The 12,395-nt window shown below is 48.5% G+C and overlaps 1 protein-coding gene across 1 annotated transcript; it reads right to left on the bottom strand.

Annotated features, from left to right (window-relative positions):
* Positions 1 to 6,015: 6,015 nt before the first annotated feature.
* LOC127593084 (galectin-4-like) lies at positions 6,016 to 8,196 on the bottom strand. Its single transcript, XM_052054309.1, has 5 exons — positions 8,053 to 8,196; positions 7,137 to 7,441; positions 6,889 to 6,974; positions 6,641 to 6,800; positions 6,016 to 6,319 (listed from the first exon to the last, which is right to left on the bottom strand). The coding sequence occupies exons 1-5, from the start codon at positions 8,108 to 8,110 to the stop codon at positions 6,170 to 6,172; spliced, it is 759 nt and encodes a 252-aa protein (XP_051910269.1). The 5' UTR covers positions 8,111 to 8,196; the 3' UTR covers positions 6,016 to 6,169.
* Between the last annotated feature and the right edge of the window lie 4,199 nt (positions 8,197 to 12,395).

Genomic DNA, 12,395 nt, shown 5'->3' with positions numbered 1-12,395 from the left:
CTCCTTGTGAAGGGACGGCATTAGCAGTCACCATGTCGCCACTTATGCTGATGGCCTGTGTGATCAGCTTCTTCGCGTCTTCTCTCATTGTCATCAGTAAGAACTGTTTTGTTTTGAACGAACTGGCTACCCGCGATGATAGCACCAACTTGCAGGAGCTCATCGATCTGGCCCTCGTCGTGGACAACCGCATGCGGGAGCGTGATAGGGAACGCATGGACAAACGAGGAACTACCCGTTTTCCACCCCGATGTGCGGGTCTTCGGCCAGCTGAACACGAGTCCTGGCGACCATCCGGACCCGAGCGTCATTCGTGTTTCGGCCCAGCCGACGCAGAGGAGGAGCCCATGCAGCTGGGAGGCGGACGCCTGGGACCAGCGGAGAGAGAGCGTGGGATTCGGGATCGGGCCTGCTACTACTGCGGTCAACCTGGACACCGTGTTGCCAACTGTTCCATGACACCGGCGTGCCCGTCCCGGCGCCCCGAAAACTGTGAGTTTGTACCCGGTATTGCGTCGCGGGAGTCGAGACGGGAGGAGTCCCGTACGGGACATCCGCAAAGACTCGAGTTGAACGGGACTATCTATGGTCCTTTATGGGTCATTACTATTCGGGCCTTGGTGGACTTTGTTTTTTGTTGTTTTTTAGACCCCAACTTAGCTAAGGAACTGGGTTGCCCAGTTGAGGTCTTAAGAGAAACAAAGAGGGTTCACGATCTTGACGGGCGACTCTTGGCGGAAGTAAACGAAATCACCGGGCCGGTAAAACTAAATCTCACAGCCGAAACAAGAGGCTCTGAGGGAATATATCGATAACTCACCCTCGGCTGGCCTCATTCGGCCGTCTAAATCTCCACTGGGTTCTTCTTCATCGAAAAGAAAGACAAGTCATAACGCCCGTGTGTTGTTTATCGGGGCCTTAACGAAATCACAATCAAGAAAAAGTATCCACTTCCGTTGATAGATTCGGCGTTCGCCCCCCTCCAATCTGCCACCATATTCTCCAAACTCGATTTACGAAGCGCTTCCCATCTGGTTCGAATTCAGGAGGGGGATGAATGGAAGACAGCATTCAAGACGCCTTTAGGGAACTTTGAATGCATTAATGATCACTGCAGGAATGGCGACATTGGCTCGAAGGGACCGAGGAGCCATTCACGGTGTACACCGATCACAAGAACCTTGCCTTCATCTGTTCTGCCAAGAGACTAAACTCCCGCCAAGCACGGTACGCGCTTCTACTCACTCGGTTTAATTTCACACTCACCTACTGCCCTGGCTCAAAGAACCTTCGTCCTGATGCACTCTCCCGTATCCATGATCCCGCAGAGAGGAGCAACGAACCCCAAAGCATTGTTCCGGACCATTGTATTGTGGGGGCACTGAGGTGGGCCGTCGAACGTAGGGTGAAGGAGGCCCAGAACGGAATTCAAGTCCCGACTGGTTGTCCGGCAGGGAGACTTTTTGTACCCCCACTTCTGCACGCGGAGGTGTTATAGTGGGGGCATACGTCTAAGGTGGCATGCCATCCAGGGGTGAACCGGACCTTGGACCTCGTGTCGCAGCGGTTTTGGTGGCCGGAGCTACGCAACGATACACAGGACTATATCAAGGCCTGTTCCACCTGCGCGTTCAGTAAGGCGGCCCACCAACCACCGGCTGGGTTGCTGCAACCGCTGCCTGCTCCGTCTCGACCATGGTCCCACATTTCCCTGGATTTTGTTACCGGCCTGCCTCCTTCCCGGGGAAAATCATACTCACCATAGTTGACTGCTTCTCTAAATCTGTCCATTTTGTTGCGTTGTCCAAGCTGCCCTCTGCCCAGGAAACCTTCTCGTGAGACACGTCTTCCGCCTTCCTGGGATTCCGGTGGACATTGTGTCGGACCGGGGTCCCCAATTCGTCTGCAGGGTATGGAAACGTTTCTGTCAGGCCATGGGGGCGACGGCGAGTCTGTCTTCTGCTTACCATCCGCAGTCCAATGGCCAAACGGAGCGCATGAACCAGGACTTGGAGGCAGCTCTGCGCTGCGTTTGCCTCCATCGGCCCTCGTCGTGGTCGGCTCACCTGCCTTGGGCGGAGTACGCCCACAACACCCTCGTCTCATCAGCTACCGGTCGGTCTCCTTTCATGGCGGCTTATGGTTACCAACCTCCTCTGTTTCCTTCCCAGGAGGGTCAGGTGGAACTCCCATCCATACAGCTCCATCTGCGACGGGCCCATCGCGTATGGAGGGAGACCAGAGCAGCGCCGTCACGCACTGCTCAGCGGAACCGGCAGATCGCTCACCGCCGCCGATGCCCAGCACCCGGCTATCAGGTGGGGCAGAAGGTGTGGCTGGAGACCAAGGATCTGCGACTAGCCGGTACATCTCGCAAGTTGGGGCCTCGATTCACTGGACCGTTCGTGGTGGAATCGATCCTCAGCCCCGTCTCCGTCAAGCTCCGACTGCCGCCCACTATGAAGGTCCACCCCGTCTTCCATGTTTCCCTGTTGAAGCCAGTGGCCACCAGTCCCCTGGCTCCTCTGCCCACATCTCCTCCTCCTTCACGAGTCGTCGACGGTGACCTGGTGTACACCGTGCGAGAAATTTAGGACTCTCGGCGCAGGGGTAAGGGGTTCCATATTTGGTCGACTGGGAGGGCTAAGGCCCGGAGGATCGGCAGTGGATCCCCCGCTCCTGGATCTTAGACCCGTCCCTGCTCCGGTCTTTCCACGCAGCGCACCCGTCAAAGCCGGGTGGTCTACCAGGAGGCCTCCGTTGAGGGCGGGGTACTGTCACGTTTCGGTTTTGCGGTCTGGCCAGCAGGTGGTATGAGCAGACTTTCTGGCACACCTGCTGCCAATCTCTAATCTTTAGACTCAGTATTTAAGGACTCCTCCGCCATTCACCTGTTGTGGGAGTATTGTTCTATGGCATTGCTGTCTTCGCTGTTCTTTGACTTATTGGCTTTTGACCTCGTCAAAATTTCGCGTTATAGTTCTCGGTACCCATTTTTGAGTAAGGACTGTTTTGTTTTGATGATCTGGCTTTTGTACGTGTACTGGTGTTACATTGTTTTTCGTTCGTATTTTGCGGTCTTTATTTCTCTTCCTTGCTCTTTTGTGCAAGCACTTTTTGTTACTCGTTTGAATTTGCCTCCTGGTCCTTATTGTGGACCAGCGCTTTATGTTCTCGCCTTATTTTCGGTGCGATTGAGACATTAAATTGTCTTTTTCCCTACGGAGACCTTGTTTTTGTCTACGTTTTTGTCTACGTTTTTGTATCCCCCCAAACTCGGTTTATCCGAAACTTAACAATGGATGGCACGGCGGGGATGTCCAACACTCTGACCCAAGCGGTGACTGAGCTTAACCGCAAAATGGATGCAGTTTTGGAGCGTCACTGCAAGATGGAAAACAACTGGGAGAAGGTGAGATCTGCGCTCAGAAAAGAAATTGTGGATTTGGCTGATCGACGCCATTGAAGAGACACAGGCCACGGACTCAGGGCTGTCTGGAATTGTTGGCAGCCGTTCCCAAAACATCTGCTATCTGGACCTTTCCTCTGGAAGAATGTACGCATGGAAGCTAGTGCCCTACCATCACCCCCTCCCCTCCTTCTCGGCCATTGACTGATAAGCCAGGACTGTCTCCATGAGAAGACCTTGAAGAAGCAGCTGCGGCCTGACATGCGCACACACAACCAGACAATCACACGCGCATACACACCCTTGTCATCACCGCCTTCGTTATTCCTGGTTTGCTTCTGCTGAGCGCTCGAATGGACTGGGCAGCTCGCCGGTCGGGCCGCGGCGCACTCCCCCGCACTCCCATCCATCCGCCCCTCATTACATGTTATATCTTGTGACTTGTAATTGTCATACGCTTGTTTACGTGATGGGGTCTTTTTTCTCATAGACTTTAATTATCCTCAGAAGTGGATAGCATGTTTTTTTCCCCCTCTCGCTCCAAAGTGGTTTCCTTTCTGAACTAAGATCTCGGGGAGCTGTGCACACAGCGAGTACCGAAAGGCCCTTTGCACTGTATCCCATGTTCGTCATTGTTTTTCACGTTTCTTGTGCAGAGCATGCCTGTTAAGTCCTAATTGCCCCATGGGGATAAATAAAGTTTCTGAACCGAACTGAACTGATTTTTGAAACACGCTCAAATCAGTCACGAAAGTAATTATATATTGTTTGCTGTGCCGACTTCATTTCATCAGCTTTCTGTTGTAGGTGCTAAGGAAAATGGTTGATGTTTTTGGTGTGGCCAACAGCCCTCTCTCTCACAGAACTGATCCAGCTCTGCATTTAACAGCAGCCAAATTCAATCGCCCCAGTGAGAAAAAAAAAGATAAACTGACAAATTTTCAGTGCCCTGAGGATCATATAAATCAGCCAGAGAGCACTGAGTGGAAGAAACAAATGTTGCCTCTTAAAATAGAATGATCTTTATTCACTGAAGTGTTTTGAAGATAAATTGTTATTCTCATCATCACTAATGGCTTAACTGTATCTTATTACACATTTTTTTGGGTCACGTCGCCGGCCACCAGGGGCCCTCAGGCCGCAGTTTGGACACCACTGATATACCAAAATAAAAAGACTGCCAAGTCACCTCCTGCTGACACAAAGAGCCCGCTGCATGAAAAGCACCTGTCAAACCAGCGCTCAAAATGTGTCTGATGTGATGTGGCGGGCCAGATCTGCCCCCCGGGCCTTGACTTTGACACCCGTGGTGGACATGAACACCCATGAAACACACCGGGCTCACTAGAGCCCACTATTTTATTTTGTTTTTATTTATTTTAAACAAAGCAGCTTATGACATTTTGGTGGTCTTGAAATGTAAAATCGAACAAGAAGGCAACCATTGTAAATTTCCCCATTGTGGGACAAATAAAGGATATCTTATCTTATTTTGAATTTACTGTACGTTAAAAGTTGGTGTCTCCTTGACGACAAAAGCTGCTGTCACTTGATCCACGCGATCAAATCGTCGAAAGATGTCTCACATTTGATTTTATTCCAGGGATGAAGAAATCCATGAACCTATTTTTCATCGTAGTGGTATCGCCACCTACTGGCTAAAGCATATATGTTTTCTTCTTTGACATTTTTCCTCCAAGCAGGTTGACCAGATTTAGCTCCTATTTACTCAGGAGTGTTTAGGCCCTGATGATGTTGCAAGGCAATTTTATCACGGCGCTGTTGCTGTGGTATTGTGGAGTGTGTCAAGAAAACACTACTTTTTAGGGTCTAAACATAACACAAAAAACGAGGGGAAACCCTTCAGCTGTGGCTACAAAACCAATGTTTGATTTGTAATTTTAAAAATAAAAAATGGCCTTAGATTGTCTTACCTGAATCTATGAACACCTGGTGGTATATGTAACAGCACAAGTGTAGGCACATGCTAAAACATGGAGTCCACCTTTTTTTTTTTAGCGAGGCAACACATTGAAGTCACCCTAGTATTTGTTTTCATAATAATGAAAAGCAAAGCCTTTGTTTTCCCCACCGCTCACGTTTGCCTGGTCTTAACATTCGTGATAACTTATAAAACATGGCACACATCTCATGCTTGCCATCATGATCATTGTATTTGTTAATGGTGGGGGTTTTGTCTTCAAAATGGCTCAGTGGCCTTCCCTGGAAAATATGAGTCAGCTATGAGCCAGTGTCACATTTTCAAAAACACATTTTGAAAAACAAAAAACAATTCTAAACTGTATTTAAGAGGTTTATTTGGCCATTTCCTTCAAATTGCCAGTACTTGCTGGCAATTTGCAAATTGCTCATGCAACAAAGGCCCCTCATTTCTTGTAGCTCCAGTACAGCGACCCCCACGCCTACAGACGCACACGCGCACGCACGCACACAGACACACACGCACACACACAAACACACACACACACACACACACACACACACACACACACACACACACACACACACACACACGCAGACGCAAACACACACACACACACCACTCCGAGTAAATACCTGAAAAAACAATTTTTCATCCAAGCAAATATTCTTCAGCGGCTTTATTAGTCATCACTGATCACAGAGATTGGCAGCACTGAGCAGTCATGTTAGAATCGACTCAACTGCTGTTCACATCACGGCGAGCAGACAGGAAGCGTCCGTCAGCTGGGGGCTTCCGATCTGGTCACGGCGGAGACGTCACATCAGCCTGACGTCCCTCAGCAACACGTCATGCCACATTCTTAGTGCTGTGATGCTTTGCAGGTTTGCATCCCTGTAGATGAACTCCAGCTGGTGGGTGCTATCGACGGTTACGTGGAAGCGGTCGATGTCACACTGGATGATCATCTGAATGACATGCCAGTAAGGTGAGCTATGCAGCTTGCCAAGAATGCTTGAACCAGTCAATGACTTTTTCCTGTACATCTCAACATCCAAAAAATGGTGAGCCGCAGTTGACTAAGAACTCATGAACCAGTTACACATTTTTCCGAGACAAAAAAAACCCCAACTGGTTGTCTGTCCGCGTCTGTGCACACGAAGAGCAAGGTTGTCGTGGTTATTGAAAATGGACAAACTCTCAAAAACCAAAATTGAAGACCATCAGATCACCAGGAACCAGATAGTGCGGTCATGGAGATTTCGTAGAACGATGCAATGATTTCAGACCTCAAAATCCTGGCCGGGTTGGAAGGGGAAGGAGGCCACCTCTTTCTCCTCAACGCTTTTAGTACCATGCAGGTCAGAGCTCATCATAATCGTTTTCTCGTTGATGCGAAAGCCCAAGTGCAGCGCCGTGTCGTCGGCCATGGCCAGCTTGAAGATTAGCCTGCAATATTCATCCATTCGCTGTCTTCAAGCCGCATAAACATGTTGTCACGGTAAAATCGTTCTTTGTCGGGCGTGTGGCCACATACCTCTCAGCCATCGGTTTGGCTCGTCCTCTGACGGCGAGGTTACTGCCAACGCTGAGCAGCCCCAAAAGGTCGACTCTGAATCCGAGCTGCGCAAATACAATTTTCAAGGGTAACCAAAGGAAATGCAAATGATGTGGAATCGTTTAAGACGCTGAAGCCCGAGTGCTTGTTCTAAGTCTGAGCAAAATACCGTCATTCGTGATATGAAACGCGTTCTTCAGAAGTCACGCCAGAAATCCCCCACTCACCGGATGAGGCGCCACAAGAAGTTTGCCCAAGCCTTTGATGTCATCAGGCACATGCGTCAGAGAAGGGTTTTCACTCCAGTTACCTGGTCCTGATGTTGGCAGCTGGGGAGGAGGACAAGTAGGAAGACTGGGACAAGTGGTCATGGGAAGAAGAGGAGGACAGGTCATAGGAGGAAGAGGGGGACACGTCGTCGGAGGGGCACAAGTCGCACAACGACACTTAGGACAACGACAAGGGGGACACGAAGGGCATGGACACTTGTCACAGGGACACACGGGACATGAAGGACAAAGGTAGCCCATGGCTACGGGGAAGGATTTTGGGTCAGTGCACACATTCAAAGACATGCATTGTACGTTGAGCGTTCATGACTCAAGGAACTTTTTTTTTTTTTTAGTTGAACAGATGAATGGCAGGTAAACGCTGTCATGTGTGCAAATTTTGGACAATTCATTGTTTTTTTAAAATGTGATTTTCATGGTGGGACAGCAGTAAAATCAATTGAGGTTTCGTCTTGCTCAAGAAGCTTGATCACATTTTTTTAACAGTTCATCCTCAACTTTTGCCCTTCCCTTTTTTTTGGAGCTCATAGATACATATGTCCGTGAAGACAGAAGCATCCTTTCCCGAATGAAGACAATTCAATGGCAGTTGACTTGATAAACATTCACCTTTGCAGCTTGTACCACCATTCCATGTTGAGAAATTATGGTGCAACTTAAAGTGAAGGCAATACTCAGGGCTTCACGCTTTTATCTGTAAATGTTGACTACATTTTGAATGTAACCAACAATTACTGTATATATGTAATGCACACTTGCGGTATGACACAATCAAAGCGCCTGTTAATACAAAAATCCACTCGGAAACATACTCTTCGCAGGTATTAAGCATTTTTTTTTCATCCACACTCACACATGACGGGAAACGCCAACAAGCTGATGAAACACGCCCACAGCAAAAGTGGTGACATGGCGACTGGTACCGCGATCCTTCTCGTCAGGTGGAATTACTCTTTGATGTGATGAAGCCAACAGGTTTGTCTGCAGAATTTAAGCGCAGCTCGCCACTTATGTACACACGGACGCACCCCCAACATCAGAAGTTGAAAGGAAAAGAGCTGAACTTTTAAGGTTGGTGATTGGCCATCGTAAAGTCGGGCACGGGCGGTGCTTCCGGGGGGCCGGCGGGGGCGCTAGCTTTACGAGGACACATTTCAAAGTTGTACACCGAAAACAAAGCGGTCGTTGTCATCTTGAAATCGAAGGCAAGACTCCAGGAAAACATAACGTACTGGCTTCCGTGCTGTACTTTAGCTGGCAACATCAAGGCAGGCATTGCGCAACAAAACATTTCAACTTTATTTTGGACTTGCGAAGAGTCATGCCATTTTTCTGAAAATGAGACTGATAGGATGATTAGGGTGCAGTGTAAATTAACTTAAAAAATATAGTTCTCACACGCACAAAGACACACACCTTGGCGTTTGTTTCTTCCGCAATTCAGTCCGCGATGTCGAAGTAATGGGCACCCCCGCTGACTGGTGACAGGATACTTGAAATCTCTCCTCTTTCATCGATAACTGCTTCAAACAACAAAGTGTATGCAGAAAAAGTGGTGAAGACTGCATGACTGTGTGTGTCTTTGTCACGTTGTACCCGAAGCGATAGGACAATCGCTCCGTGTACAACAAAAAACAACTAGTCGTGGATCCCCGAAATTGCAGACACAGAAAAGGTTTGTTGGAGAACAAAAGAGGTTTAATACAAAACACAAAATACCAGTCCGGAAGAACAACAAAAACGCTGGTCAAAATAAAGACCATGAAATAAATAAGGAGACAATAGAAAACGCTTGCGAAAAAATAGCAAGGAGAATAATTTAGGTGAACGAATATGATCTCACACGAGAGGGTTTCAAGGCGCGCAATAACAGCCACAAGGCTTTAAGGTAAAGTCGAATAGTAAATGGGCGAGAGAATTGGCATGGCGTGGAATACTCCGGCAGTGAGTCGACTGCCAGAGCGCCCAAATAAAGTATGTGTAATTAGTCCCCAATGGGTGACAGGTGTGCAGGTGGCAAGCAGGGCCTGCCCGCTGCTGGCAAACACGGGACATGACAGTCTTTTGTATTGGGTTGAATTATTTTGTCATTTTATGTTTACTGTTCTGTTGATGGCGGAGCGGGTACCCGCAGCGGCTCCTCTCTCTCTTGTGGTTGAGGGGAAAGAAATTTCACCTGTGCTGTATGAAAAAAAACTATATTTTGTGTTGTATTTGTTTCGTGAAGGCAATACTTTGTTTTTAGGCAGTACCCTTCCCACCCACCCTCAGTTCTGCTGCTGTAGATTGGAAATTTCCCCAGTGTGGGCAAATAAAGGTTTTATTATCTTATCTCATACGATATATGGGACACCATATCTCTCTCTCTCTCTTGATTCTTTGGGGAAGGGGGCTTGTACATACAGTACATGTTCCCACTTACATATTTGACATACTTTGGAAAGTAGCCGCTCTAACGCGGTTCACTTTCCGCGGCTTCGCTGTTTCACAGATTTTATTTAGTGCCGTTTACTTTGTAGTGCTTTTCACCCTTGAAATCGGAACGCATCCGCGGCGACGTGTGTCGATAGTACAGTGTTTCCATAAACTATGATAGTTATTTATTTAAAACGTTTGTTTTTTTGTAATAGGGCCTGAAAAGAAGATTTGGTCTTTGATTTCATTGTATATATAGTTAAATACTGTATAATGACTGTAAAAAAATAAAGTTCACGACTTCACGGATTTCGTTTATCACTGGTTCTTTTTGGAACCAGCGATAAACCAGAGTAATCCCGCGATAAACGAGGGATTACTGTATCCATACACTCGCCTCTGAATGCTTGGTAAGGCCCGTGCGGGGTGTCGTTTGACCTCTACAGTTTTACATCTGTCTGTGATTGATTGGCGACGAGTGGAAGCGACGTGTTCAATGTTATGAACACCAGAAAACACCTCTGGCCGAGCTGAATGAGGGACGGACACCACCCGAGGGGTGAGATGAGGATTTTTGTGTGTGTGTGTGTGTGTGTATGTGTATATATATATATATATATATATATATATATATATATATATATATATATATATATATATAATCCTCGTCTCACCACTTGGGTGGTGTCCGTCCCTCATTCAGCTCGGGTCCTCTACCAGAGGCCAGGAAGCTTGAGGGTTCTGCGCAGTATCCTTGCTGTTCCCAGCACTGCACATTTCTGGACTGAGATGTCCGATGTTGTTCCCGGGATCTGTTGCAGCCACTCATCTAGTTTGGGGGTCACTGCCCCGAGTGCTCCGACCACCACAGGCACGACTGTCACCTTTACCTTCCAGGCTCTCTCCAGCTCCTCTCTGAGCCCTTGGTATTTCTCGAGTTTCTCATGTTCCTTCTTCCTGATGTTTCCATCACTTGGGACCGCTACATCCACTACAACGGCTTTCCTCTGCCCTTTATCTATGATCACAATATCTGGTTGGTTCGCCATTACCATCTTGTCAGTCTGGATCTGGAAGTCCCGCAGGATCTTCGCTCGGTCATTCTCCACCACCTTCGGAGGTGTTTCCCATTTTGACCTTGGGGTTTCCAGTCCATACTCCGCACAGATGTTTCGGTAGACTATGCCAGCCACCTGGTTATGGCGTTCCATGTAGGCTTCCCCTGCCAGCATCTTACACCCTGCAGTTATGTGTTGGATCGTCTCAGGTGCCTCTTTGCACAACCTACACCTTGGGTCTTGTCTGGTGTGGTATATCTGGGCCTCGATGGCTCTGGTGCTCAAGGCCTGTTCCTGAGCAGCCAGGATGAGTGCCTCTGTGCTGTCCTTCAGGCCAGCCATCTCTAGCCACTGATAGGACTTCTTGAGATCAGCCACTTCAGTTATGGTCCGGTGGTACATCCCGTGTAGGGGCTTGTCCTCCCATGATGGTCCCTCTTCCAGCGTCTCATCTTCTGTTCCCCATTGTCTGAGACATTCTCTGAGTACGTCATCCGTTGGAGCCTTCTCCTTGATGTATTCATGGAGCTTGGATGTTTCATCCTGGACAGTGGCTCTCACACTCACTAGTCCCCGGCCTCCTTCCTTTCGGCTTGCGTACAGTCTCAGGGTGCTGGATTTGGGATGGAACCCTCCATGCATGGTTAGGAGCTTTCGGGTCTTAACGTCCGTGGTCTGAATCTTTTCCTTTGGCCACCTTATTATTCCTGCAGGGTATCTGATCACTGGCAGGGCATAGCTGTTTATTGCCCGGGTCTTATTCTTGCCATTGAGCTGGCTTCTTAGGACTTGCCTCACTCGCTGGAGGTATTTAGCCGTAGCCGCTTTCCTTGTTGCCAGTTCGAGGTTGCCATTGGCTTGTGGTATACCAAGGTACTTGTAGCTGCCCTCAATGTCTGCTATTGTTCCTTCTGGGAGTGAGACCCCTTCAGTGCGGACTACCTTTCCTCTCCGAGTCACCATCCGACTACATTTCTCAAGCCCGAATGACATCCCGATGTCGCTGCTGTAGATCCTGGTTGTGTGGATCAGGGAATCTATGTCCCTTTCGCTCTTAGCATACAGCTTTATGTCATCCATGTAGAGGAGGTGACTGATTGTAGCTCCATTTCTGAGGCGGTATCCATAGCCTGTCTTGGTGATTACTTGGCTTCGGGGGTTCAGTCCTATGCAGAACAGCAGTGGGGAGAGTGCATCACCTTGGTATATGCCACATTTGATGGACACTTGGGTAAGTGGCTTGCCATTGGCTTCAAGTGTGGTTTTCCACATCCTCATCGAGTTCGCAACGAAGGCTCTTAGGGTCCTGTTCACCTTATACAACTCCAAGCATTCAGTGATCCATGTATGTGGCATCGAGTCATAGGCTTTCTTGTAATCAATCCAAGCTGTGCACAGGTTGGTACGTCGGGACCTGCAGTCGTGTGCGACTGTTCTGTCAACCAGGAGTTGATGTTTGGCTCCTCTAGTATCTCTACCAATGCCGTTCTGTGCTTCGCTCATGTATTGATCCATGTGTCCAATTATCTTAGCCGCAATGATGCCTGACATGAGCTTCCATGTTGTGGAGAGACAGGTTATTGGCCGATAGTTGGATGGAACTGCATCCTTTGAGGGATCCTTCATGATCAGGATCGTTCGCCCTTCGGTTAGCCATTCTGGGTGAGTCCCATCCCTCAGCAGCTGGTTCATTTGTACTGCTAGGCGCTCATGGAGTGCTGTG

This window comes from Hippocampus zosterae, chromosome 20 (assembly GCF_025434085.1).
Source record: "Hippocampus zosterae strain Florida chromosome 20, ASM2543408v3, whole genome shotgun sequence".
Classification (NCBI taxonomy): Eukaryota; Metazoa; Chordata; class Actinopteri; order Syngnathiformes; family Syngnathidae; genus Hippocampus; species Hippocampus zosterae.
The sequence above is the reverse complement of the archived record's forward strand: the minus strand, read 5'-3'. Positions and strand labels throughout refer to the sequence as shown.

What these genes read in the sequence shown, in the direction of transcription:
- LOC127593084 (XM_052054309.1), bottom strand. Translation starts at nt 8,110, where the DNA reads ATGTCACCACTTTTGCTGTGGGCGTGTTTCATCAGCTTGTTGGCGTTT. An exon ending in GTTGGCGTTTCCCGTCATGT is followed by an intron (nt 7,442 to 8,052) that starts GTGAGTGTGGAT and finishes CCTTCCCCGTAG; the next exon opens with CCATGGGCTACCTTTGTCCT. An exon ending in AACCCGGCCAGGATTTTGAG is followed by an intron (nt 6,320 to 6,640) that starts GTCTGAAATCAT and finishes CATGTCATTCAG; the next exon opens with ATGATCATCCAGTGTGACAT.